General features: G+C 41.2%; 1 protein-coding gene across 2 annotated transcripts in view; it reads right to left on the bottom strand.

Moving 5' to 3' along the window:
• Window positions 1-27,657, bottom strand: part of trim3a (tripartite motif containing 3a) — a 56,396-nt gene that overhangs the window by 2,144 nt on the left and 26,595 nt on the right. For both annotated transcript variants that reach the window (XM_077208139.1, XM_077208140.1), the window contains 12 exons: window positions 25,372-25,545; window positions 21,457-21,697; window positions 20,358-20,509; window positions 20,037-20,217; window positions 19,563-19,910; window positions 18,214-18,604; window positions 17,665-17,768; window positions 16,534-16,701; window positions 14,071-14,239; window positions 13,911-13,970; window positions 13,443-13,513; window positions 493-633 (listed from right to left, as the gene is read on the bottom strand). In XM_077208139.1, coding sequence (XP_077064254.1) covers window positions 493-633; window positions 13,443-13,513; window positions 13,911-13,970; window positions 14,071-14,239; window positions 16,534-16,701; window positions 17,665-17,768; window positions 18,214-18,604; window positions 19,563-19,910; window positions 20,037-20,217; window positions 20,358-20,509; window positions 21,457-21,697; window positions 25,372-25,517 — 2,172 coding nt within the window. In that variant the 5' untranslated portion in view covers window positions 25,518-25,545. The remainder of the gene's footprint in view (window positions 1-492; window positions 634-13,442; window positions 13,514-13,910; window positions 13,971-14,070; window positions 14,240-16,533; window positions 16,702-17,664; window positions 17,769-18,213; window positions 18,605-19,562; window positions 19,911-20,036; window positions 20,218-20,357; window positions 20,510-21,456; window positions 21,698-25,371; window positions 25,546-27,657) is intronic.

Raw genomic sequence — 27,657 nt, forward strand, 5'->3', positions numbered from 1 at the left:
AATAAATGCTGTAGAAGTATTGTTCATTGCTAGTTCATGTTAATTAATTTAAACTTATTGTAAAGTGTTACCAATTATGTTATAATATAAAAATAAATTACAATAAATAATAAATGAAAATACAATAAGCGTATAATCACATTATTAAATTAAATATAAAATAAAATGAAAAAAAAGTTTAAAATAAAATTTTATTTTGGCTTAAAGTAATTGCAAATGTCTCAGAAAAGTAAAATTGTTACTTTTTATAAAAATTATATTTAGTTGTTTAGAATTTAGTGTTTGCAGATGCTGTTTGATATTTTATCTAATGCAATGAAATTCACAAATTGGAATTCTGTCTAAAGTGTGCAAATACTTGGGTCATTATATAGAAACAGCCAAGTTTCCATAAACTTTTATGACAAAAATTGTTGAATTGGCCCAAACTATAAAACTATTATAAATTATTATTAAATGTGAAGATAAAAATCAAAGTGTTCCATAGCCTACCTGTATCCTACTGTTACCCCAGTCTGCCACAATAATATTCCCATTGCCATCAACAGCCACACCGGTGGGTGCGTTGAACTGGCCGTTCCCTTCTCCATGCGATCCAAATTTAAACAGGAACTCTCCATCAGCATTGTAAACCTGCAAGAAGCCGTAAATCAAACAATCCATGTTAAATCCAGAGGAAAATAGACCACAATAAACTAACAATGTTAAGAAATGTCTATCAAAACAAGCATCTTTTAATTTGCACAAGTAGAAATGTCATTAATTAGAGGCAGAACGTAAAAACAGATAGCAGACCTGGGGCCTGTTTCAATAAGGAGGTTCAACCAACTCTGAGTTAAAACTTGAACTCTGAGATGACTTACCCTGAGATGGGAAACTCTGAGTTTTCGGTTTCAGAACAGCTGAAATTAGTTAGTTCAATCAACTCTGAGTTGACTGACTCTGAGTTAAGCGCGTGCACCACAACTATAAAAAGCCATTATCAATGGAGCGCAGATATTATGAGTAACGTCTCGGTTACATATGGTAACCCTCGTTCCCTGAGGGAGGGAACGGAGACGTAGGTCATGACTGACCAATAGGAATCTCGCTAGAGAGGCCAATCTACTTTGAGTGAAACTAAAACAAGCCAATACACATTGGCGTGCAATCATTTGCAACAGCTGTGCAGCCTCGCAGCGCGGGTATTTAACAAGCAGCTGGTGCGATTGCACACTAGTTTTTTGCTGAGGAGCCAAGCCTGAAAAAGCTGGCCGCCCCGGCGGGCGGCAGCAGATGTGGCGACGGGACCTACGTCTCCGTTCCCTCCCTCAGGGAACGAGGGTTACCATATGTAACCGAGACGTTCCCTATCGGTCAGTCACTACAACGTAGGTCATGACTGACCAATAGGAATCCCTACCAAAGCGCCACAGCTGCTGCACCCCATCCAGCGCCCCCATGCAAGCCTCTACACCTTCTTGCCTGGAAGGACGATAGGCGGAGGCTTACACAGAGTGAGTCTGACACTGTTGTTCCGTGATAACCCATACAGTGAGATATTGGATAACACTGGGAAAGCGTGCCCTTTCTGTTTAGGAAGGAACGCTGCGGAAGCCACTTTTTCAAAGAGTTATGTGGAAATGCATATGGACTAGCCCGAAGGCTGTACTGCATATGAAATAATGGGTGACTTAGCCCAAGGGAAAGACACAGGCTTCCGATAGGAGCAGCCGTGGAATATACACATATGGGATCCCCGTAGGGTCACACATATGGAACCCAGCCCAGATCCGGTTCTCAAGGATTCAGCGGATAAGGGCCTGGCGCCGGACGCTCCGCCAAGTCCGGGCCGAGGGGTTATGGAGGACTCGACAGGTTTTACTCTGGAGCAATAAGGGTGCACAGTAGGGTGCAGCAAGCCGACAGAGCCAGACCTCTCAGTGCTTCTACCCGTCTAGGGTGAGAACACGGGAGGAGACCGGCTCTACACGTAGGCTATAGTATCTAGCGAACGTGTTAGGTGTCGCCCAGCCCGCAGCTCTACAGATATCTGTTAGCGAGGAGCCACGTGCCAGTGCCCAGGAGGATGCAATGCCTCTCGTGGAGTGTGCATGCAACCTGAGCGGGCAGGGCACGCCTTGTGCTTGGTAAGCCAAGGCGATGGCATCCACTATCCAGTGGGCCATCCTCTGCTTGGAGACAGCCTTTCCCTTCTGCTGGCCTCCGTAATAGACAAAGAGTTGGTCTGAGGTCCTGACGCTTTGAGTTCTGTCCACGTACATACGCAGAGCGCGAGCGGGACAGAGCAAAGCCAGGGCTGGGTCTGCCTCCTCCAAAGGCAGCGCTTGCAGGTTCACTACCTGGTCTTTGAAGGGAGTGGTAGGAACCTTGGGCACATAGCCAGGCCGGGGTCTTAGTACCACGTGGCTGTCACCCGGCCCGAACTCTAGGCACGATTCGTCGACCGAAAATGCGTGCAGGTCTCCTACCCTCTTGACAGAGGCCAGTGCAACCAGCAGCAAAGTCTTCATGGAAAGAAGCTTTAAGTCTACTGACTGCAGAGGCTCAAAGGGAACATCCTGAAGTGCTCGAAGCACCAGGGAAAGATCCCAAGAGGGTATGGAGGGGGGTCGAGGAGGATTTAATCGTCTCGCCCCCCTAAGAAACCTGACGACCAGGTCGTGCTTTCCAACTGCTTTGCCATCTATGTGGTCGTGATAAGCTGAAATAGCGGCAGCATGTACTTTGAGGGTGGAGGGAGACAGTCTACGCTCCAACCCCTGCTGCAAGAAGGAAAGCACAGACCCTATCGGACATCTTCGGGGGTCTTCTCGGCGAGAAGAACACCACTCGACGAACAGGTTCCACTTCAGGGCGTAAACACGTCTCGTGGACGGCGCCCATGCTGAAGTGATGGTGTTAAGTACCTCAGGGGGTAAGTCACCCAAAACCTCCGCGTCCCGTCCAGGGACCAGACATGGAGTTTCCAGAGGTCTGGACGCGGGTGCCATAGGGTGCCCCGTCTCTGAGTCAGAAGGTCCTTCCTCAGAGGAATGGGCCAGGGAGGGACTGTCACAAGGAGCATGAGTTCTGGGAACCAAGTCCGGGTGGGCCAATAGGGAGCCACCAGAAGGACCTGCTCCTCGTCCTCCCTGACTTTGCACAGTGTCTGCGCAAGTAGGCTCACTGGGGGAAACGCATATTTGCGAAGGCCCCGGGGCCAGCTGTGTGCCAGTGCGTCCGTGCCGAGTGTTCCCTCGGTCAGGGAGTAAAACAGCTGGCAGTGGGAGGTCTCTGAGGAGGCAAACAGGTCTACCTGAGCCTCCCCGAACTCTCTCCAGATCAGCTGAAACCGACTGGGGGTTTAGTCGCCATTCTCCCGGGAGCACAGCTCGTGATAGCTCGTCGGCCACACGGTTGAGCAAGCCGGGGACATACATGGCTCGAAGCGACCTCAGATGCTTCTGACTCCAGAGGAGGAGATGGCGGGCGAGTTGCGACATGCGACGGGAGCGTAGACCACCTTGATGGTTGATGTACGCAACGGTCGCAGTGTTGTCCGTACGGACCAGCACGTCCCTGCCCTGTAGCCGTCTTTTTAAGCGGGTCAGGGCGAGATGTACTGCTAGCAACTCGAGGCAGTTGATGTGCCAATGCAGTTGAGGGTCCGTCCACACCCCTGACACTGCATGCCCGTTGTACGTGGCACCCCAGCCGGTGGCAGAGGCATCTGTGAATACCACAGCATGCCTGGACACCTGTTCCAAGGGGACTCCTGCCCGCAGGAACGAGGGGTCTGACCACGGGCTGAAGGTCTGGCGGCACTCCGGTGTGATTGCCACCCGGTGAGTGCCATGATGCCACGCCCATCTCGGGACTCGGCCGTGAAGCCAGTGCTGAAGCGGTCTCATATGTAGCAGGCCGAGCGGGAGTACCGCTGATGCTGCTGCCATATGCCCCAGGAGCCTCTGAAAGAGTTTCAGTGGGACCGCTGTCCTGCCCTTGAACGTGTTCAAGCAGTTCAGCACCGACTGAGCACGCTGCTGTGTGAGGCGCGCTGTCTGGGCGACCGAATCCAACTCCATACCGAGAAAAGAGATCCTCTGCACAGGGGAGAGTTTGCTCTTTTCCCAGTTGACCTGAAGACCCAACTGGCTGAGGTGCCTGAGCACTAGGTCCCTGTGTTCGCATAGCTGATCTCGAGAGTGTGCTAGTATGAGCCAGTCGTCGAGATAGTTGAGGATGCAAACGCCCTGTTCTATCGTGGGAACAAGGGCCCACTCCGTGACTTTCGTGAAGACACGGGGGGACAGGGACAGCCCGAAGGGTAGGACTTTGTACTGATATGCTCGACCCTCGAACGCAAAGCGCAGAAATGGCCTGTGTCGAGGAAGAATCGAGACATGAAAGTACGCGTCCTTCAGGTCGATCGCTGCAAACCAATCTTGGGGACGGATGCATTCGAAAATGCGTCTCTGCGTGAGCATTTTGAACGGTAGCTTGTGGAGGCTCCGATTCAAAACTCGCAGATCCAAGATCGGTCGTAACCCACCACCTTTCTTGGGTACAATGAAGTAGGGACTGTAGTGCCCTGACCTCATATCGGCTGGAGGGACCAGCTCTATCGCCTCCTTCGCCAGTAGGACTGCGATCTCCGCACGCAAGACATGGGCATCGGCTGCTCTCACTGTAGTGGAGTGGATGGCCCGAAACTTGGGGGGACGCCGGGCGAACTGAATCGCATAGCCGAGCCTGATGGTTCGAATGAGCCAGCGAGACGGCCTGGGGAGCGCTAACCAAGCTCGCAGAGACCGTACAAGTGGGACCAAAGGAACCGTAGGCGTACCCGGAGTGGGGCAGCGAGGTGGAACACAGGGACGCGGCTCGGGAGGCTCTCTCTGGGAGGCGGCCCGTAGCGGGGTCTGAGTGTGCTGTGCAGCACTTACCTGGTTCCACGGGGCAGGAGGTGCGGGAGGCGGCTCGGTGGCGTTCTCGGACCGTACGCAGCTGCCGGCTGGCGATAGAAGAGGCGAATGAGAGTGGTAAGGATTCCGACCCCCCACTGCTCTCCGGGCCCTCTTCGGACCCAGAGATGATAGAAACTGCTCTTTTATTGAAAATTTGGGTACCGCTTGTTTTAAGGCCAGCGGCGGAACACAAACAAAATGAAACAAAGGATTTTCCACCCGGCCCTCTTCCGGGGGAGGGAGCGATGCAGTTATCGTCTCCTGGAGAGCAGTCCCTTCCACCTCTGGGTCGCCCGTCCTATGGCCGCTTACCTTTGGCTTTGCCGCCCCTCTTGGCAGGGGCCTGGACGGGCGGGGCGCCCTGCCTGCGACTGGCTCCACGGTGCCGCTTGGATGGAGGCTGCTGCTGCGACGCGGGAGCAGGGGCAGACGCAGGCGGACGCCCACGGCGACGAGCAGACCGAGGAGCCGCGGGCGGTGGGGTGGAGGCAGCAGCTGACCGCCGCGGCAGGATGTGTTTAATGGCCTCAGTCTGCTTCTGTACAGGCGAGAACTGCTGGGCGAAGTTCTCGACCGCGTCGCCGAAGAGGCCGGTCTGGGACATGGGGAAGTTAAGGAACCTGATCTTGTCGGTCTCCCGCATGTCAGCCAGACACAGCCAGAGGTGGTGTTCCTGGACCACTAGTGTGGACATCGCACGACCCACTGACCGCGCAGTGACCTTCGTCGCACGAAGCGCGAGGTCAGTTGCGGTATGAAGTTCTTGGAGAACTTGTGGATCATGACCACCCTCGTGCAGGTCCTTCAGTGCCTTGGCCTGATGAACCTGCAACAATGCCATAGCGTGCATGGCAGAGGCAGCTTCCCCACAGGCCTTGTAAGCCTTGCCGGTCAGGTCCGACGAGTACTTACAGGCCCGGGAAGGAAGACACGGTTCTCCACGCCAAGTGGAGTTAGGGCACAGTTGCATAGCAACGGCCGACGAGCCGTCGTCCGCGGAGAGGTCTGACCCACCCTCCGATGCAGCGATCGACATCTGGTCGTCGCAGGGAGCGCCGAACGAAACGACTGGTACACATCTCGAGGATGGTCCAGAACGTTCCGTTGGCAGCTCAACTGGTTGCGGAGCATGAGAGGAGTGAGGGTTCCTAGGGGGTTGGTTCCCCGAAGGAAGCGCGCTCACTGTAATCCTCAGGTCACCCGTGTCACTGCCCGTAGCAACCCGCGAAGGGGGGTTGGAACGAGGTGCAGGCACGGGGACTCCGCCCCTTTGCAGGAACGTTAGTCTCGACCTCAGCTCCGAGATGGTCATCTTCCCACAATGGGTACATGACTCATCCACGAACGCTGCCTGTGCGTGTTCGAGGCCCAGACACACAAGGCAGCGATCGTGACCATCCCGCGACCCCAGGTAACGACCGCATCCAGAAACATACAGATAGAATGTCATCTTGAAAAAGACGCAAACTATCTGTGTAAGCTCTTTTAGAGACTGCTCTCCTTGGTGCTGAAGCACGCAGGGGAACGGTCACGGCGAACACAGACAGGAATGTGCACCTGTCTGTGCGCGATTCTCTCTCGCTGGTCTTACCAGCCGTGAAAACGGCCGTTGAGCGCTTTAACCGCGCACCTTACCAGCCGTGAAAACAGCTTTTTTGTTTGCTCAGTTTTAAAACAACAAACAAAGAAGAGAGAGAGAGAAGAGAAAAAGACCGCTCGCGCTGCTGTGCCGTCACGCCCGCACCAAAGTGGAGAGATCCAGAAGAGGCTTGCTTTCAAATTCACTCTGTTCAGCATACGAAGTGCTTGGCTCCGAAGCAAAAAGCTAGTGTGCAATCGCACCAGCTGCTTGTTAAATACCCGCGCTGCGAGGCTGCACAGCTGTTGCAAATGATTGCACGCCAATGTGTATTGGCTTGTTTTAGTTTCACTCGAAGTAGATTGGCCTCTCTAGCGAGATTCCTATTGGTCAGTCATGACCTACGTTGTAGTGACTGACCGATAGGGAACCATGGCAACAGCGCCAAACAAAAAGAGGAATTACTGTTATACAGTGTTGGGTGTAATTAATTACAGTAATCTAAATATTGTAATTTAATTAAAGGGATTACTCTTAATTCTTCTATAATTTAAAATAAAATCTGATGTAATTACATTAAATAGGCTACTGCATAGACTATAGAACAATTTTGTATAAAACAATAACGTTAGTGGATTTAACATACATTTTTAAAATGTATATTTTTAATGTAACCTCCCTCTATACACACTTTGGTCAATTCAAGAATAATTCATGCAATTGTATATTGTTAATTTGAAAGCATTAAAAGCGCAGTTTCTTGTCTCCCCTTGTATTGTTAAGTGGTTGAGGTTGATATGGGATTTATAAAGTAATTAGTAATAAGTAGACCAATACATTCTAGAGATAGTAATTATTACATTAACATAATTACTGTGTTGAAGATGTCATTTGTAGTTAGTAATTAATTACTATTTTAGAGCAACTTACCCAACTGTTATAATATCAGAGGTGAAACTGGAAGAACAGTATATTATTAAACCTAATTTAAATTTTCATGTAGGCTAGGTCACTCGGTTGGGTTTTTCATTGGTCCCAACAGATTCGGATGGTAATATCTGTCTTTTGGAGCCTCCTGTCCCAACAGAACCCCAGATAGTTGTAAGTAGCCTACTCAATACACCAGAAATTATGAAAAATAATTCCCCAGTTAATGAGTTATATAGACTTCATCTTATTAAAAAAAAATAAAAAACAGCGGTAAAAACAGCAATGAATGAATGTACCGAAAGAATGAATGAGTTGTTTAAACACCGCTTCCTCTTTAAAAAAGGGGAGGAGACCGAAATAAACTCTGGGTTTACGGAAGTAAACCTGCTCCCGACCAGGTTAGGTTCACAGAGTAAGTTACTATGGTAACTGACTCTGAGTATAAGTTACCTCTCTTTCAGAAACGGGCTTGACTTACCCTGCTTTCTCAGGTTTGACTTACCTCCCATTCTGAAATGTGAGTGGTTAGTGAATAAGACACACAAGCTCCGTCGAATTGATTCATTAATCCTTGATTTTCTTCTTTTCAACTCATTTATAAACAAGCACTTTCTATTTTTTGTATCATGGGAACTTATCCTCGCTACTATTCCTTATAAAAAACAATCGGATTACTTTGATATCGCTACTTAGATCCAACTTTGCGAATCTCGGCTACTAGCCTTTAGTCCGCTAGCATTTCACGCGTGGCCTCGCGCCTACCGACCGTCTTATTTTACACCCGTTTCACTGAAAGGATACAGGTTATATCCAGCATTTCAGTCCTAAATTAGTAGTGATATTGGTAGTATCACTACTAATTTACTGTTCATCTGTTATAATGGCGAACATATCGGATGTGTGTCTAACGTTACCTCTGAGTGCAGGTGAGGACACATTCGAGCTGATTTCGGTACGATTGGAGCTGGAATCGGTGGAGAAACAGATCCGTGATCTGCTGGAGAAACAAGCCGAGCTGCGGGATCGGCGATCAGCGCTTGAAACGTCACGATGCTCATAAGTCAGTGGTTAGTAACTTTTTGACTCCGACTTAGTCTACTCCGTGCGTTTCTCTGCCCAGGAGGACGCGATCATCTCTGGCATCATTAACTCCGGCACCGACACAACACCATGGACCCTGGGTGATCCCACATCGAAAGACACGAGCCAGGACCAGGGCAAGAACCTCACCGCCCCTCCCGGTCTTCGAGATCTCCACCCGGAACCGCTTCTCCCCCCTTCGCGAGTCGGAACGCGACGACGCCGTGATCATCGGCAGTTCCATGGTCCGTCATGTCCGAGCTACCTCAGGTAAGGGTACGGTGCGCACTCACTGCTTTCCTGGTGCTCGTGTTCTTGATGTCGCGCACAGGTTCCCGAGATCCTGAACGGTGACGAGCGCGTCGGAGCTGTAGTGCTGCACACGGGAGTAAATGACATCAGGCTGCGGCAGACAGAGGTTCTGAAGAAGGACTACAAGAGCCTGATCGAGACGGTACGCAGCACAGCGCCTGAGGCAACGATCATCGTGTCTGGACCGCTTCCCACGTACCGACAAGGACAGGAAAGGTTCAGTAGATTATTTGCACTAAATGAATGGTTAATGTCATGGTGTAATAAACAGAAACTGCTCTTTGTAAATAATTGGAATCTGTTCTGGGAGCGACCTAGGCTCTACCGTGCTGATGGCCTGCACCCCAGCAGAATCGGAGCGGCTGTTCTGTCGGACAACATCTCCAAGACGTTACACACCATATGACTAGAAAATCAAAGTCCAAATCACAGTCTTTGCTGTGCCAAATTAATTGATATAATTAGTGTAGAACATTATATAGAAACTGTGTCTATTCCTCGTTTAGTGAGGCCATATAATAAATCTACTGTAGGATCTAGGAAAAATCTTATTGTAATTAAACCTGAAAATCTAAATATCAGTGAACAAAAACAATTTCTAAAACTAGGTCTTCTAAACATTAGATCGCTCACACCCAAGGCGGTTATTGTAAATGAAATGGTCACAGATAATAGTTTCGATGTACTTTGCCTTAATGAAACCTGGCTTAAACCAAATGAGTATTTCGGTCTAAATGAGTCTACTCCACCAGGATACTGTTATAAGCATGAGCAATCTATAGAGATATTCTTAATGTTACTCAGGAAACAGGTCACAGGTTTAATTCGTTTGAAGTATTTGTACTAAATATTACGCTCTTAGATGTAAGAAAGAAATCCCTATTATCTCTAGCCTTGGCTACTGTATATAGACCTCCAGGGCCCTATGCTGATTTCCTAAAAGAGTTTGCAGAGTTTCTCTCAGATCTATTGGTCAATACCGATAAAGCAATAATTGTTGGAGATTTTAACATACACGTAGATAACACAAATGATGCGTTAGGGACTGCGTTTACAGATTTATTAAACTCTTTTGGGGGTCAAGCAAAACGTCAGTGCTCCCACTCATCGTCTAAATCATACACTAGACTTAATTATATCATATGGAACCAATCCAACTGATATAGATATTATACCGCAAAGTGACGATCTCACTGATCATCACATGGTAACTTGTATAATACGTACTGCTGAAATTTGTCATGTTGCGCCACGTTATAGACCAGGCAGAACAATCGTTCCAACCACTATAGATAGATTCTCAAATAGCTTACCTGATCTATCTCAGCTGCTCAGTGAACCCAATCAAACAGATGAACTAGAGGAAATGACTAGCAGTTTGAGCACCATTTTCTCTAGTACATTAGATATTGTTGCACCAATTAGATCAAAAAAGGTTAGAGAGAAAACTAAAGCACCTTGGTACAACAGTGCTACGCATGTTATCAAGAGAGAAACTCGTAACTTAGAGCGTAAAGGGAAACAAACTAATTTAGAGGTCTTTAGAATCGCGTGGAAAGACAGTATGTCACGTTATAAAAAGGCTCTAAAAGCAGCCAGGGCTGAGCATCTCCACAAACTAATAGAAAATAACCAAAATAATCCAAGGTTTTTATTTAACACCGTGGCTAGACTAACAAATATACAGACATCACCAGAGCAAAATATTCCGTTACAATATAGTAGTAATGATTTTATGAACTACTTTAATGAGAAAATAGAAAGCATCCGTAACACAATTGTAAATGTACACTCTTTTATGGTGTCTTATGATTCAGCCTCACGTATCGCCCCTCTGGAACAACTACACCGCTTTACAACTATAGGACAGGAAGAGCTAAATAAACTTATCATTGCATCGAAACCAACAACATGTTTATTAGATCCAATACCCACTAAACTACTGAAAGAAGTGTTACCTGTAGTGGAAGAGCCTCTTCTTAATATTATTAACTCGTCTTTATCTTTAGGTCATGTTCCAAGAATATTCAAGCTGGCAGTAATACAACCTCTCATTAAGAAACCGCAATTAGACCCAAATAACTCAAATAACAAATTACAGACCCATTTCAAATCTTCCATTATGTCTAAAATACTAGAAAAAATTGTGTCCGCTCAATTGTGCTCTTTCTTGCAAGAAAATGAGATATATGAAAAATTCCAGTCAGGATTCAGACCGCATCATAGCACAGAAACTGCGCTAGTTAAAATTACAAATGATTTACTTTTAGCTTCTGACCAAGGCTGTATCTCAATACTAGTTCTACTCGATCTTAGCGCTGCGTTCGACACTATCGATCATAAAATACTCCTGGATCGACTACAAAACTACACTGGTGTTCAGGGACAGGCATTAAGCTGGTTTAGATCGTACTTATCAGACCGTTATCATTTTGTCTGTTTAAATGGGGAAAAATCAAAGATAACGTCAGTAGACTATGGAGTGCCACAAGGATCGGTGTTAGGCCCTCTGCTATTCTCAATATATATGCTCCCACTTGGTAATATTATAAGAAAACATGGAATTAATTTCCACTGTTATGCTGATGACACTCAATTATATATTTCATCACGGCCAGATGAAAACACTAACTTATCAAATTTGACAGAGTGTCTCAAAGATATAAAATGCTGGATGACGCGTAATTTCCTGCTACTAAATTCAGATAAAACGGAGGTATTACTTATTGGTCCAAAAAACTACCCACAAACTCACTTACAATACAACTTTAATATAGAAGGATGTCCTGTTACTTTATCCACTACAGTAAAAGACCTGGGTGTTATACTAGACCGCAACTTGTCTTTCGAAAATCATATTTCATATGTTACAAGAACAGCCTTTTTCCACCTTAGAAACATTACAAAGCTACGTAACATGCTATCTGTTTCTGATGCAGAAAAGTTAGTTCATGCATTCATGACCTCGAGACTAGATTATTGTAATGCTATATTAGCTGGCTGTCCTGCATCCTCAATAAACAAGCTACAGTTAGTGCAAAATGCAGCTGCTAGAGTTCTTACTAGATCAAGAAAATATGATCATATAACACCTATTTTATCATCTCTACACTGGTTACCTATCAAATTCCGTATCAATTACAAAGTACTATTACTGACCTATAAAGCCCTAAATGGTTTAGCTCCTGTGTATTTAATGGACCTTCTATCGCCCTACAATCCATCGCGTTCTTTAAGATCACTAAATTCGAGGCTTCTGGTCATTCCTAGGATATCTAAGTCCACTAAAGGAGGGAGGGCGTTCTCACATTTAGCTCCAAAACTCTGGAATAGCCTTCCTGATATTGTTCGAGGCTCTGATTCGCTGTCCCAGTTTAAAACTAGATTAAAGACGCATCTCTTTAGCCAAGCATTTACAAAATGCTTACCTTTTATACCACTGCTGAATCAGATCAACGATCAATATAAACGTTCCTGTGTATATTGCGTGAATGACGGCTGGTTGGGTAGATATTGTGTTTTGCGGTAGGTGGTATGCCATACGGAACCGTTGCCACTGAGCCTGCTTTAACGACGACAGTGGGGCTCGACAGCCTTAGTCAAACGGGTCGGCGCGTATGGTTGGGCTGCGGAGAGATTGTGAGATTGTGGTTGGGTCTCAGCAGCAGGAGGGATGTAGAGGTCAGTAAGCAGGGCTGAGTTGAGTGGGGGACGGAGGGGGGTGACTGTGGGACGCAAGAATCACTGTCTTCATGTTTTTTTATCATTTACGCCCGTGTTATGGAAATCATTATGAACAGCAGCTACGCTAATTATTTTCCCTTTTTGCTTTTCTGCTGTTATCTCGGGACGCGAGTCCTGAGAAAAACGGCGTTCGTCAGCTCCAGTTTGTATCCAGCCTTTCACGGAGACTTCAGATAACCCAATCACAAAGCCTGTGAAGAGACGACTCAACACCGGCGATATGGACCCTCTATGGTGGACGGCACTGATCCTCAACAACTCGTCTCAACACCGGAGTGATTACTTGGACTTCCAAAAGATGGAAATGGATAAATATTCTAAATGTTCCGATCCAATCTGCCTTGTAATGCTGCCCGAATCATAAATCATGCATAGTTCCTTCGTTGGCCAGAGGAGAACTGGCCCTCCGACTGAGTCTGGTTTCTCCCAAGGTTTTTTTCTCCATTCTGTCACCTGATGGAGTTTTGGTTCCTTGCCACTGTTGCCTTGGCTTTTGGCTTGCTTAGTTGGGGACATTTAATATTCAATAATATTATTGATCTGCCTTGCTTAAGGTGGACGTTGACTCAATTTTCTTTTAGAAACAAACTCTGTTATATTATTTTCATGTTATCACTGTGAACCTGCTTTGATACAATCTGTATTGTAAAAAGCGCTATATAAATAAAGGTGACTTGACTTGACTTGACTTGAAACAGAAAACCCAGAGTTTCCCTCATTTCAGGGTTAACATACTCAGAGGTTTTACTTACCCTTCTTTCTGAAACAGGCCCCTGGTTAGATTTGGATGAATATATGTTATGGCATGTGGAACAATTAACGCAATAAAAGGGAAGAGCTCAGCATACCTTAACAGAATGATTGTGAAAGTCTGTCACAACAATTTCATTCTTGTTGTTTATAGCCACAAAATGGGGACCTTATGGCCATAGAAGGAGAGAGAAAGAGAGAGAAAGAGAGAGAGAGAGAGAGAGAGAGAGAGAGAGAGAGAGAGAGAGTTGCTGTTACATTCAGAAGATGTTGTTTTGTCTCTAAGGAAGTGTGGCAGCATAGAGAACACTTGATTTATGAAACCTCCACACACACACACACACACACACACACACACACACACACACACACACACACACACACACACACACACACACACACACACACACACATTTCTCTCAGCATTGCTCTCTTTATGTGGATAATCAATTATCTTACAAAGCTTTCATCGTTTTCTGTTTTAAAACGACCTCATTCAATAATCAATAATACAATCTACAAGAAATAAATAGTTCATCTAAAAATTAAAAAAGTTGAATACGCACTGAAGGCAGGGCCAGATTTGCTCTGCTTTGGCTCTGTTGGTGTATTCGGAGTACTTTTGTCTGCAGAGAAACGGAAAGATTAAAACATGATCTGGCCATGAATTAAATGCTCAAGACCAGTGCAGTAGCACAAGAACCTTGACCAAATAAGGGGCATCACCTGCAAATTGCCTCTCTGATGTTCCTTTGGCACCAAATTTGGTCACCAGTTTGCCGTTGGATTGGAAAATGAAGACACAGCAGGCCTTGTTGTCTGCCGTGATAATATGACCATTCTTATCCACAGCCACTCCTTTAGGACCCATCAGCCGACCTGCCCCGATTTTATTCTGCCAGAAAGCCAAGTAAAACACATTAGCACTTGATTAGCAACTAATTAATCAAATCACTGTGGTAGACATTTATAGAGTACCACAAGCAACTGATGCTTGGAAAAGTGAGTTAATAATAATAATAATAATAATACTTTATTACATTTTAATTAGAAATGTATGATAGTTTTGAAGGATTTTTAGAATGAATTTTACTCATCAATTTATCATTTAATATTTTTTCCACTGTCACCATTCTTCTGTTTATTTAATCATATACTTATTCTTGTCATTTTAGATTTTCCCCATAATCACATATGTTAAAAAGGTCCTATTATGCCCTTTTACAAAGTCTTGTTTTTGTGGTGTACTAGAATATACTTTCATGCTTGATTATTCAAAAAACGATTTATTTTTCACATATTTTACATTATTACAGCAACTCTCTTCTCAAATACGCCAATTTCGATGAAGCCCCTCCTTCGGAAATATGAAATGTGCTGTGATTGGTTAGCTGGCCCAGTGTGTTGTGATTGGCACCTCTTAGCGCATGTTCAGGAAATGTGCCGTCCCTCCATAACTGCGAGTTCTGCTCGGGAGTAAATGTTACGGATGGCGTCAATTTCAAACCAATTCGAGCCCGATTCAGACCCTGACAATGTTAACAAACAAGAGGATCGTCCAGAACGGATGTCATGCATGGACTTTGCGAGCACAGATTTCACAGGACGTTTCAGAGTGGTATGTTTTTTGTAATTTCCTTATACATTATGGAAACAATGTTTTCCACCAACTAAGGTAATACAAACAGTAATCGATCACAAAACCATGGCTAATTTTCCTAAGAAGCAGTGAACCGTCTTACAAAAGCAAGCGCTTACAAAACACATCCCTGAAGTGTCAGCAGAGCTCGTTGGCCTCGTCGACACGACAGCCATCGGCACTGATCCTGAACAAACCCGTCTCCATACCGGCGTGACTCCGATCTTCAACCAGATGAACTGCATAATATTCTGATTGTTCCAAACCAATCTGACTTTTGACCTGTAATGCTGCCTGAATCATAATCATTCAATGTTCGTTCATTGGCCAGAGGAGAACTGGGCCTCCGACTGAGCCTGGTTTCTCCCAAGGTTTTTTTTCTCCATTCTGCAACCTGATGGAGTTTTGGTTCCTTGCCACTGTCGTGTTTTTCCACCTTTGTTGCAATTGGCTTGGCTTGCTTAGTTGGGGACATTAAATTTAACATTTAATTTAATATTCAACAATAATATTGATCTGCCAGCATTGACACTATTATACAAGAACTGAACTGAGCTGGACGATGACATCACGGTCTACTCCAGAGCGGCTATATATATATATATATATATAAATTAACTCAATTAACAACTTTTTTTAAACAAAAATTAAACATCACTGAACTTACTTAAGCTGGACTGTGACGCTATTTTCTTCTGGAAACAAACTTTTTTGCATTTTTTTCCTGTTATTTCTGTAAAGCTGCTTTGAAACAATCCGTATTGTAAAAAAGTGATATAAATAAATGTGACTATCCTTGGCAACAGAAATCAAAAACAATGCAAAAAATGTGTAGCGCACAGATAAACGTTGGGGTTATAATGTTCAGTAAAAGTGTTTAAAATAAGTTAACCGTTCTAAGTTTGTCAGCCTTAGGAATGTCAAACAAATGAGACAAAACTGTATCTCTTTGACATAGCGACAACACTGTCTTCTCTAATGCAGCTCAACCAGGCCTCGTCCCCTTTTTGCCTATTATTTAAATGAGTAACATTGTGACTTCATAAGATCCAGGAAAAATCACATTGTAGTACAAACGAGTCGTTCGTTGTAGTTCTTGGAAAGTGAATTCTGTAAAAAAATATATCTCCCTTTGGAGTGGACTTTGAGCTTTGTAACCTTTCAGATCTTTTTCTCAAACAGCAATATACATTCAGCAACAAGACACTAAAGCATAATAGGACCCATTTAATGAGGAGGGCGAGTCTAGAATGTGTGTGAAATACATGTTTTTTTTGTTTGTATTGTAAGTTTTTAATGTTCAAAAACTATGATGAACGAAATCACAGTTTCGTATTTTATATTCAGTTAAATTATATGAAATTTTAAAATCCCAAAAAATATTTTCTATGATTTCTAGATTTATTTATATCTAGATATTTATAATTTTAAAAAGTTTAAGTTATTTTATTATCATTTTAATGCACTTTATATTTAATGTATTTAATTCTTTTTTATATTAATAATTTTTTAACAATTAAAACTGCAGTCATAAATGAAAGTCAACATACCTTAAACTTGCCATCTGGGGAGAAGATGTTGAGCCATCTGTTGTCATAGTCAGCCACAATAATGTCGCCATTCATGTCAACTGCAACACCAGTGGGACGCTGGAGCTGGCCAGGGGAGCGACCTCTGACCCCGAACTTCAATTTGAATTGACCCTCATTGGAGAACACCTATAAGATTACAGAATAGACCAAAAGTGATTTTGGCTACACAGTCCACATTTATTAATATATTTACTTGTTAAAGGATAAGTTCACTTTCAAATAAAAAATTCCTGATAATTTACTCACCCCCATGTCATCCAAGATGTCCATGTCTTTCTTTCTTCAGTCGAAAAGAAATTAAGGTTTTTGAGGAAAACATTCCAGGATTTTTCTCCAAATAATGGACTTCAATGGCAACCAACGGTTTGAAGGGTCAAATGTCAGTGTCAATGCAGCTTCAAAGGCTCGACACGATCCCAGTCGAGAAATAAGGGTATTATCTAGTGAAACAATCGGTTATTTTCTAAAAATAAAAATAAAAAATATATACTTTTTTAACCACAAATGCCTGTCTTGTACCATCTCCGAGATGCGCCACGCATTACATAATCACATTTGCAAAGGTCACGTGTGACATCATTAAACATCCAGGATATACACATGTAAGGACCATTTTAAACAATAAACTGACACAAATACATATAAATATGTGTCATTCAACATACAATAACTTTGAACAATCCTCCTACTTCAAACTTGTAAACGAGCAACCTTTCCAACGTGATGACGTAATACGTGGCGCATCTCAGAGATGGTACAAGACGGGCATTTGTGGTTAAAAAGTTTAGAATTTTTTATTTTTTTTTTGAAAATGACCAATGGTTTCGTTAGATAATACCCTTATTTCTCGACTGGGATCGTGTCGAGCCTTTGAAGCTGCATTGACACTGACATTTGACCCTTTAAACCGTTGGTTGCCATTGAAGTCCATTTTATGGAGAAAAATCCTGGAATGTTTTCCTCAAAAACCTTAATTTCTTTTCAACTGAAGAAAGAAAGAAATGGACAAATGGACGTAAATTATCAGTAAATTTTTATTTGAAAGTGAACTACTCCTTTAAAGGTGGCCTACAGGCTGCTTAGTATTACCTGTATGCACTGGTTGTTGCTGTCAGCTACTACGATTCGTCCGTTGCTGGTGGTAGAGATGCCCTGCAGGTTGGAGAACTCCCCCCGCTCTCGCCCCCGCGTCCCTGTCACATCAAATAAGAGCTGAGCTGACACATTCTGATGCAGGCCAACAGTAAAGCTCAATGCAGGACCTTTTCATCTTTACAGATGACCTTTTTCCTTTACCATGTCTCTTTAGGGGCTCCGTATATTTACAGTACAAGTATTTTTCGTTTAGAAAAATATGTTTCATACCAATTTGCTAAGCAATTCCTGTGAAATTGAAAATTCTGTGACTTTTAAGATTATATAAATTTCCATGGCTGGAATCTCAATTAGTACAAAATAAATAAAAAAATCCCAAGTTGGAAATATATTTAGTTTAAACCTTCACATACCAAAAGATATTACAAACTGTACTTTTAAAGTATATTTACAATCTGAAATGCATCTTAAATATGTATTATTGGATTTCAGGATACAATCTGATGTAAAGATGTAAAATTAAACACCCTACTCTTAACTCACCCACTCTAAAGATGAGTTCATCCTCTATGGGATTCTCCTTCTTCTTCGTTGTACTGTACATACTTGAGGGTCTGCGCACCGCCTTCTGGCGCACATGTCCTCCAGCCCCTCCACCTGCTCCGGGAGACTTCACGCGCCTCTTCACGTCGTCGGGCGACTGCGGGGCGTCGCAGAGTTTAATGGCTCGCAGGCGAAAGGGGCTGCCCCTCACAGGCTGCCCGTAGAGCAGGACGGAGAAAGAGAACTCGCCCTCTGAGCGGAGCGTGTAGCCGATCTCGTAGGTGCCGTTCTTGTTGTCTGTTATGTCGGTTTGGGTGACGGTTGCATCTGGACCGCAGATCTGAGCCCTCAGTGCAGCATTTCCAGTCTTTACTAGCTCACCGTCTTTGTCCTAGGGAAGGCAGTTGAAGACTTATGCTACAAAGTACGAACCTAAATCGACCTAAAGCATTTATTAGGACAGTCCCTCTAAAACAACATGTGGTTTGTGCTTTGCTCATTTTATTAGATCAAACCTACAACATCATGCATTTTCTGTAAAGAAAATGGTTTGAAACAATATGTATTATGAAAAACACAATAAAAATAAATTTGAACTGAACTGATTTAATGTTGGCATATATTAGAGATTTAGCAATTAGACATTAATAATATTTTAATAATATATATACATCATTCTTTTAATGAAGTAAATGATAAAAATACATACATTTAAAAAGTATAAACAATTACAAAGATAATTATAATTCATATATTTATATATAAAGTAATTTACATAATTTAATTAGAATTTATTTTTACATTATTATTTCAAATATTATATTTAGATATTATGATTTATTTTCATAAAGATATCTTATTCTTTAATAATATTTAAATAATTAACAATTTGTCAATAATAAATAAATAATTATTTAATACATTTAAAATAAATGATAAAAATACATTTTTACAATAAATAAACGTTCAAATGAAATTATTTCATTAAAAAAACTAATTTTTTTACTTTATATTTTGATTTCTTGTAATGTTATTGTTTATATTTCTATCATTAATTTTAAATGTATTATAATATAGTTTAATTTATTATTGATTATTTATGTATCAGACAGAACTTTTAATCACTGCAATTCTAATTAAGACTATTTACAAATGAAATGTATTACAACACTGACTGATTTCTGAATCTATCACAATGTAATACAGACTTTGCAAAGAGGCTGTTTTTGAAAAATGGAGCAGTGAACATTATATTGGACACAACAGTAGACCCGCTTGGACTTTCAATAAAAGGTTAAGTTACATAATGCTTACAAATAGAACTCAAACACAAGATTGGCACTACTAACCTTTGTGGTCACTGTAACAGTGGTGTTTTGCCCGACAACAGCATGTCTGAGACCCTCTCCAGTAGCCACGCTGGTGTGGCCCACAGCGCTGGTGGTGAGCAGGACTCCCAGGTTCTGTATGGAGCGGCGCAGCCCCTCTGTCTCCACCTGACAGTCCAGGTGTCCGTTCTCATGGGGCTGCTCAGGGAAAGCATGGCGGGCGAGAACGCCCATCCGCTCTCCCATCTGCTTCTGCACCAGGAGCACCTCAGTGGGGCTGCCGTGGTTCAGTGCCTGCTCTGTGAAGCTGCAACTGCTCTGGATGTTCTCCTTCCCTTGCAGTAATGCAGTGAGTTGGGTCTGCAGCACCTGCAGCAACAGTCGATATAATTACAATTATGCATCCACATGGGTTTGAAATTATGTGAGGGTGAGTAAATAATGGCAGATTAAAAATTTTGGGTGAGCTATGCTTTTGAGGAGTAAGCTTTTCACCTTCTGTTTGGTGCTGCAGATGTTCTCCAGGTCAGTGATGAGGGCAGTCTTGCGCTGGGTCAGTGCTTTCTCTAGTTCCTCGAATGTATTGCTGATCTCGCTCACTGCCTCATTCTTTCTGTCTGTGAGCTGCCTGGAGATCTCATTTACCAGTTCTATAGCTACAGTCAGCTGAGGAAGCCTGCAGATGCAGAATGAGGACAATGTTCAGCCAAACTTTCCATAAGGAGGTCATAGTGTGACTAGTGTATAAAGAACGGGTTAAAATGAGCTGCTGGCTCAGATTAACAGCGAGCTTAATATTATTTTGGCTGCGTGAACCTGTTGCGAATTGCATCCAGCTGGTTCTTCAGCGCGCCTTTGTGCTGCTCCAGAACATCCCGCAGTGGAACGGTCACATGTTCTCTGTGCTCTCCTTCTGTGCACTCCAAACACATGGCCGTTTCACAAGACTCGCAGTAAAACTCCATGACCTGAGGAGGGCAGCAAAAACTCATTGAAATGCTGAACACTGATGGGAAAAGACTTGAAATAAAACAATTATATAAATATTAGCTGAAATAAAATAAAATAGAAAAAATTAGCTGAAACATGCAGAAATAAAATATAATATAAATATCATATTATAAAACTTACATTTAAAAAACTTAGAAAATTTGAATTAGAAATATTTCATTGACAACTATCTGAAATAAATAGGTTTAGGTTGAAGTACTAAAATGACTAAAACTAAAATAAAATTTAATTACTTAAATAGAAATATATATATTTAAAACAATAAAAATGGCAAAAGCACATAATAAAATTATTAAGTTTAAACTAAAATTAAAAAGAACACAGAAAATATTAAAATAGTACATAGATTAAAAACAACTTAAATAAATAAATAAAATGCATCTATTGTTGGTATAATAATTAAATGATTAATAATTAAATATAATAATTTAATTTGGTAAAATAAAGCTGAAATAATAATAATACTATTATATAGTATTTTATATATATATATATATATATATATATATATATATATATATATATATATATACAGTATATATATATATATATATATATATATATATAAACCAAATATTCATTTAAAATTTTCTAATTTTATATATATATATATATATATTTTTTTTTTTATTATTATTATTATTATTTTTTTATTCTAATTATTAATTATTATTATTAGAATTAGGTTGATGTATTCATAAGGATACACAAATTATAATAAGTAAACTACAAATTATAATAATTACAACCTAAAGGCTGCAAATGTCCCAATACTTGTACCAGGTACTTGTTCAAATGTATATATTTTCCCTATCAGCAGCGAAGTATGTGCATTTAGTTCATAGTAGGAGGCCACTGCACTACTCCCATCTGTACTGGCCTGTCAGTATGTGTGGGTGCTTACCTTGCCCTCGTGGTTGGGGCAGGACAGGGGTGGGGCATATGTAGCAGCACCGGCTGAGTCCAGCCCACTGGAGGCCTCGGGACGGGTGCAGTCCTGCTCCCTCTGCAACACCTCCATCAGATTAGTTATGAAGAAATTGTTCTGCAGTGCTGCAACACCCTTTTCTGGCAGGATGGAGGTCTGTCTGCACACTGGGCAGGACAGGGTCAAGGACTGAGGGGGGATGTAGTTCTGGAGGCATCTGTGATGAAAACATAGTGCATGACATAAAAGCAAGCTGTAAAGATTTCCCTCCACATCAAGTGGATTGTAAAAGAAGATATAACCCAAGACGTGATTAATAGCTGTCTGTATTTTTTCAGTCTCATTAAATCTCAGTAGTAAATATTTTGACAGGTTGATAGAAAATAAAAGTAGTTAACAGTTCTGTGAGGACATATGATCTGTTTATAAAATCTGAGGCTCACATTCCAGGTCAGTGACGGCAGAGGGAATATGGTCATCTCGGTCTTTGCTTTACAGGGCGGTTTCTAAACATGATGTCATACGACAGCCATTCTAAACCAAAATCCAGCATCTGGGTCATTGCTTTCTTACAATTCTGGAAGCCCAGGAAGAGCATTAAGTCAAACTGTACGTGTTCACTGGCACGGTGGATCTGAGTGCGGTATTTCAAATAATTTCTTTATAGAAGCTGAGCGGCAGTCCTGCACAGAGAAGTGTGCGGTTTACAACAGAGTGGCGAGAGTGTTGAAATCTTGGGAAATCTTAAACTTTATGCAAATGAGTGGTGAAAAACAATGGGCGGCAGCATCACTTTGAGGTGAAGGCAGTGAAGTCTGTCACAACCATTTAAATTTTGCCTAAATTAGATTGTTAAATAATTTACTATATTAAGTTCAATAATAAACTTATTTTTAAATGCAGTTTGCATGCTTTCAAAGTTGCTATAGACTGTGGAAGGATTAACAAAAGTGTATTACATTGACGTTGAATATGTACTTTGGCAATCCAGAAATAAAGTTTGTTTAATATTTTAGTACTACTTTTAAATTGAATTATTTTGAGAATATTAAGAATTCTCACAGTGAGAATATTACTTTGTAAAATTCTCAATGTGGCTAGACTGTTGTGGGATTTAAAAAAATATTATGACATTTATATGTGTACTTGGACAATCCAGAATTAAAAGTTATTATCCGTAACTTTTGACGCTCTAGCGGTTAATAAACAGAACTGCATGCATCTTGCGGAAGAACATTGTAGCCCGAGCTACTTCTCTCTGTTTATATCTATGACAAGTCAAGCGGGTACTAGGGCTGGACGATATGGCCAAATTTTATATCACGATATATTTCTTAATTTCGGTCGATACGATATAATTCCGATATCGATATGACATATGAACAATATAAAAGCCTCAGAAAAACGGCCAAGAACGCCCATAACAGATTCCTACAATCTTCTGAAAAATGAATTTGCCAAGTCTATGAAATCTGCTGGAGTCTTTCGCTACTGCACCATAACAAACTACATGAAGCAATGAAATAACCCATCATAACAATAATATTCTCTTCTCAATACCTGCTACAAGACTATGAAAGCATATGGGTAGCAATATTCAGTTTGAAATGTAATATGCAAAATGACAATGTAATATGTAAAATGGCAATGCATTTCTGTTTTTAAATTTACATTTGCCATAACATTTGTGCAACATTTGGTACACAAAATGGGGGAATTTTTTTCCGATTTAAATCCCATTTCCTGCATTTACATAAATTTAGGGACTATGGTGTTACAAAATCCAGGAAATAATTAAGTTGATTATAATGAAAAATTCTGCCAAAAATAAAAGTAGGCTACTAAACTATGTATAACAAAAATATGTCTTACTTTGTTGAAGACTTGAGATAATCATTTTATAAAGTCAAAAATGTTCACCATTAATGTTTTGTGTGTAAATAAAACTGAAATATACAGAAATTGAATAAGGTTATCAAATAGTCTGAACTGCAGTCTAAATTAAATAGAGATTAATCCTTATTAAAGCTACACACGTTCTTTAGACAACATCAGTGAGTAATTTGCTCTGTTCCCCTTTGTTCTTTGGTTAACTTAACTGACAGACAGAATTGGCTGCTGTCCCTTTAAGATCTGTCGCTGATGAGAGGATCTTACGCATTTAATTTTCTCATTTAGGCTACTCTTAACTTTCATTTAAGATTTTATTTAACTCATTTAGACTGTTCTTGTGAGGATACAATTGACAAAACGGACATTTTGGCATAAATGTGTGTGTTATTATTCAAGCGCTAAAGAAAGAGAGCTGGATTCTGCGCGTCGTGTGCGTGTGTGCGCGCGCTTCAGGACATTCACAGGGAGCGATACCTGCTCATTAGAACTTTCGGTGAGCTATTTTTAGAGTGTGGACGCGACGTTCCTGGCCGTGGACGTGCGCATCGGCACAGTCTATCTCCTGATCCTCGTCTGATGTTTTCCCGCTGCTAGTCGGACTCGGCAGTCACACTCCGGCACATTTTGCAGCACGCTGAAACACCGAAACACCACTGAATTTATACCACTGAATTAGTCTTTCCTCTCTTATCAACTATTTCGTCTGCTTTCTCCTCACTTGTGGAAGCTCGTTCAGTCACATTTGCATTGCGGTCAGGGGCGCTCATTCTGTGGCTGAAACTTGCCGCGTTGGAGATCCGCTGCTCTGAGCAGTGGCTGCGTGTCTGTGGTGTACGTCATCAGGAAAGTAGCCAATTGTGTTCTGCTCTTTCTGACGGCTGCGCGCCTAACGTCAGTCAGTGACAAATGCTGCAATGTATATTGAAATATCGAAAATGTGTTTAAAAATCATATCACCGTTATCGAAAAAAAATATATCGCGATATATATTGATATTGAATTATTGTCCAACCCTAGCGGGTACTTTGATACTCTGCAGTGGAACGACCCGAACCAGTCTAATATAGTCTGAAAATAAACACTTATTATAGGTGTACCGTAGTGATTCAGGATAAGACAAAAACATGGTTTGGAAAATGGATTCATAATGTATTTGTTTATTATATACATTTTGTAAATATTGAACACAAAAAAAGTTACAGACTGCAGCTTTAATTGAATATATAATATTTTTAAGTAAAATTATTGTAAATATTGTTTCAGTGTGGCTAGACGGTATTAGACTTTTTGTTTTTGCTTTTTTAATGTGTATTAAATTGATACTCTGGCAATTTAAAAATCAAGTTTGCTTTTAATGTAATCAAATTTGATTCAAATGTAATAAATATGATATTATTTTATAAAATGTTCAGTGTGGCTAGGCTGTGGCAAAATTAAAAAGTGTATTAAATTGACATTGCATGTATCCTCCAGCAATTGGGAAATTATGTTAATTTTATTTTATTTTTTAATGTATTTAAGAAAAAATCTTGAATAATTTTAAATATAGCTTATTAGAACTTAAAAACTTAAACTTCACTTGAATACAAAATTCCCAAACATTTCATGAGAGAGAGAGTGGACAGCAAGCATGTTTCATTATTACCTCACTTTGCTCGGCTATAATACAATATTACAACAACAAAAAATGAAGATGTACACTGTAATTTGCTCGATAATTTATTTGTCATGCTCCTAAAAATGTTGTTAATTTAGTGTGCTTTTTTGTTTTGTTTTAAAGCAGTTACTACCCAACACTGGATCATCTTGAAGACAACTAGATTGCTGTGATTTTACAGATACACCCCCAAACCCACAGACCTCTAGTGTTTTGGGCAGAATTGAGCACATTTCTTCCACACAAAGAACACAGACAGTCTTTGGCATTTTCTGAAAGTCTCATTCAGGCTATTCGATCATTCATCCACGAGGCACTTTTATTGTGATGTGTCAGTTTACCTCTCGCAGAAGGTGTGCAGGCAAGGCAGGACTTTGGGGTTGTGGTAGTGCTCCAGACAGATGCTGCACACCAAGAACTGCTTGTCTATTTGACGCACCACCGGGCTGGTGCTGCCGCTTTCCCGCTTAGCCATTGTGAGAGGCATTCAAATGAAGAGACAGAGGCCTCTCAGACTATAAGAGAGAGAGAAAGAGAACGTTAATCTTTGAATACAGCTGTACTATAATCCCATGTTTATGCAAAGACCAATGAAAATCTTGCATAATCTCAAACTGTCATTTCATGCAAAATCACACAATAAAGGTTTTTATGCATGACAAGGTTTTAAGGTAGTACAATTAAACATGATCTGGAATAAAATCACACCTAAATACAATGAAATAATATTTCCGCACTTTTTGCAATTTTACAAAAGAACAACAAAAAAAGATTTAATTGATTAAAAATAATGCACAGTACAAACACATTGTAACACATTTACATTGATTTTGGATCACATATTTTAATCTAACACATGCCCTCCGGTATTTAAAATGTTATCATTCATATTAGGTTGTAGTTTCATATTTTTTAAGTTGAGAATCTGAGTCCAGAACTAGGGGAAAACTAAATATAACAGGGCTTTGAAAAGTTCACCAGTTTTTTTTAATTATTACTTTTATTCAGCAATGACTAATTAAAAAGATCAAAAGTAAAATTAGAGACATTTATATTGTTACAAAAGAGTTATATTTCAAATGCTGTTATTTTAAACTTTACTATTCATCAAAGAATCCCCCCCAAAAAAATGGTTTCCATGAAAATCTTAAAGGGATAGTTCACCCAAAAATGAAAATTCTGTCAGTATTACTCACCCTCATGTTGTTCCAACCCCGTAAGACTTTCGTACATCTAAGGAACACAAATTAAGATATTTTTGATTAAATCTGAGAGCTGGATCACTCCTCCATAGGCTACTTAAGGGATTGACACCTGTTCCCCGAAAAGTTAGTAGTAGTTCACTGGTATAATAGCGTAAGTGTTGTACGTCATACGCATAACACACATGACCAGCGTCGGCCAATAGTGAGCCTACATGTGACGTAGCTCTACGCAATCACACTTCATTAACTGATTAGAGGCCCACAGAGAAGGAAATGAATGGTTGAAATAAAGTCGTTATTTTTGTTTGTTTTTGCGCACAAAAAGTATTCTCGTCACTTGATAAACTTAAGATTGAGCCACTGTAGTCACTTGGACTATTTAAACGATGTCTTTAATAACTTTTCGGGGCCGGCAAGTTTCAATCCCTGAAGAAGCCTATGGAGGAGTGATCCAGCTCTCAGATTTAATCAAAAATATCTTAATTCGTGTTCCTAAGATGAACGAAAGTCTTACGAGGTTGGAACAACATGAGGGTGAGTAATAATTACTGACAGAATATTCATTTTTGGGTGAACTAACCGTTTAAGCAGTTTTCAACATTGATAATAATACAAAATGTTTCTTAAGCCCCAGATCTGCATAAGAATTCAACTTTGCCATCACAGGAATAAATAGAAAAAATAGAAAACAGTTATTGTAAATTGTAATAATTTTTTATAATATTACTGTTTTTACTGTATTCTCTTTTTTAATCAAAAATAAGCAGCCTTGGTGAGCATAAGAGACTTCTTTCAAAAACATTAAAAAATCTTAACAACCCCAAACTTTTAAATGATGGTATGTATAATAAGAAAATCTGTTAGTTTTAATAAAAATCAGGACATACAAGTGTCCATAGGAATGAACAGTCTGTCTGAAAGCAGGAGCTTTGGCCATCAGCTATATCCATGACACACATCCATGTGATCATCTGTCTGCTCAGATAGAAAATAGATTAACTCTGTTCTCTCCATCAACTACAATGTGTTATTGTTCAGAATAAATGACTGTGAAAAACAGAGCAGCAGTTTATCATTCACAAACAAATGTTAAATCCGATGAAACCCAAAACATAACAGCCTTTCTGTTATTGAGAGAGTCATATGTCTGTCTGTCTGTGTGTTTTTGTAAGCAAATGGTATTGTTTGTTGTTTCAGCATCCATGTGCTTCCTCGTCTGCTGTGATTTTCCACCTCTGACCCGTGTCTGATTCCCTGTTGTTGGTTTTAGTATTAGAGTGCCTCATTTTTACTCATGTCAAATCAAATAAGGCCTGTACTCTGAAGCTAACATTAGTGCAGTGTGATGAATGAACACACCAGCAGCTGTAAGAAGACAAGAAAACTGCAGACTCATCCCTCACATCGTGGGATTAGAAACTT

Source organism: Siphateles boraxobius, unplaced genomic scaffold (assembly GCF_051911475.1).
Source record: "Siphateles boraxobius isolate OS27281-9 unplaced genomic scaffold, OSU_SipBor_1 6, whole genome shotgun sequence".
In the NCBI taxonomy this organism is placed as follows: Eukaryota; Metazoa; Chordata; class Actinopteri; order Cypriniformes; family Leuciscidae; genus Siphateles; species Siphateles boraxobius.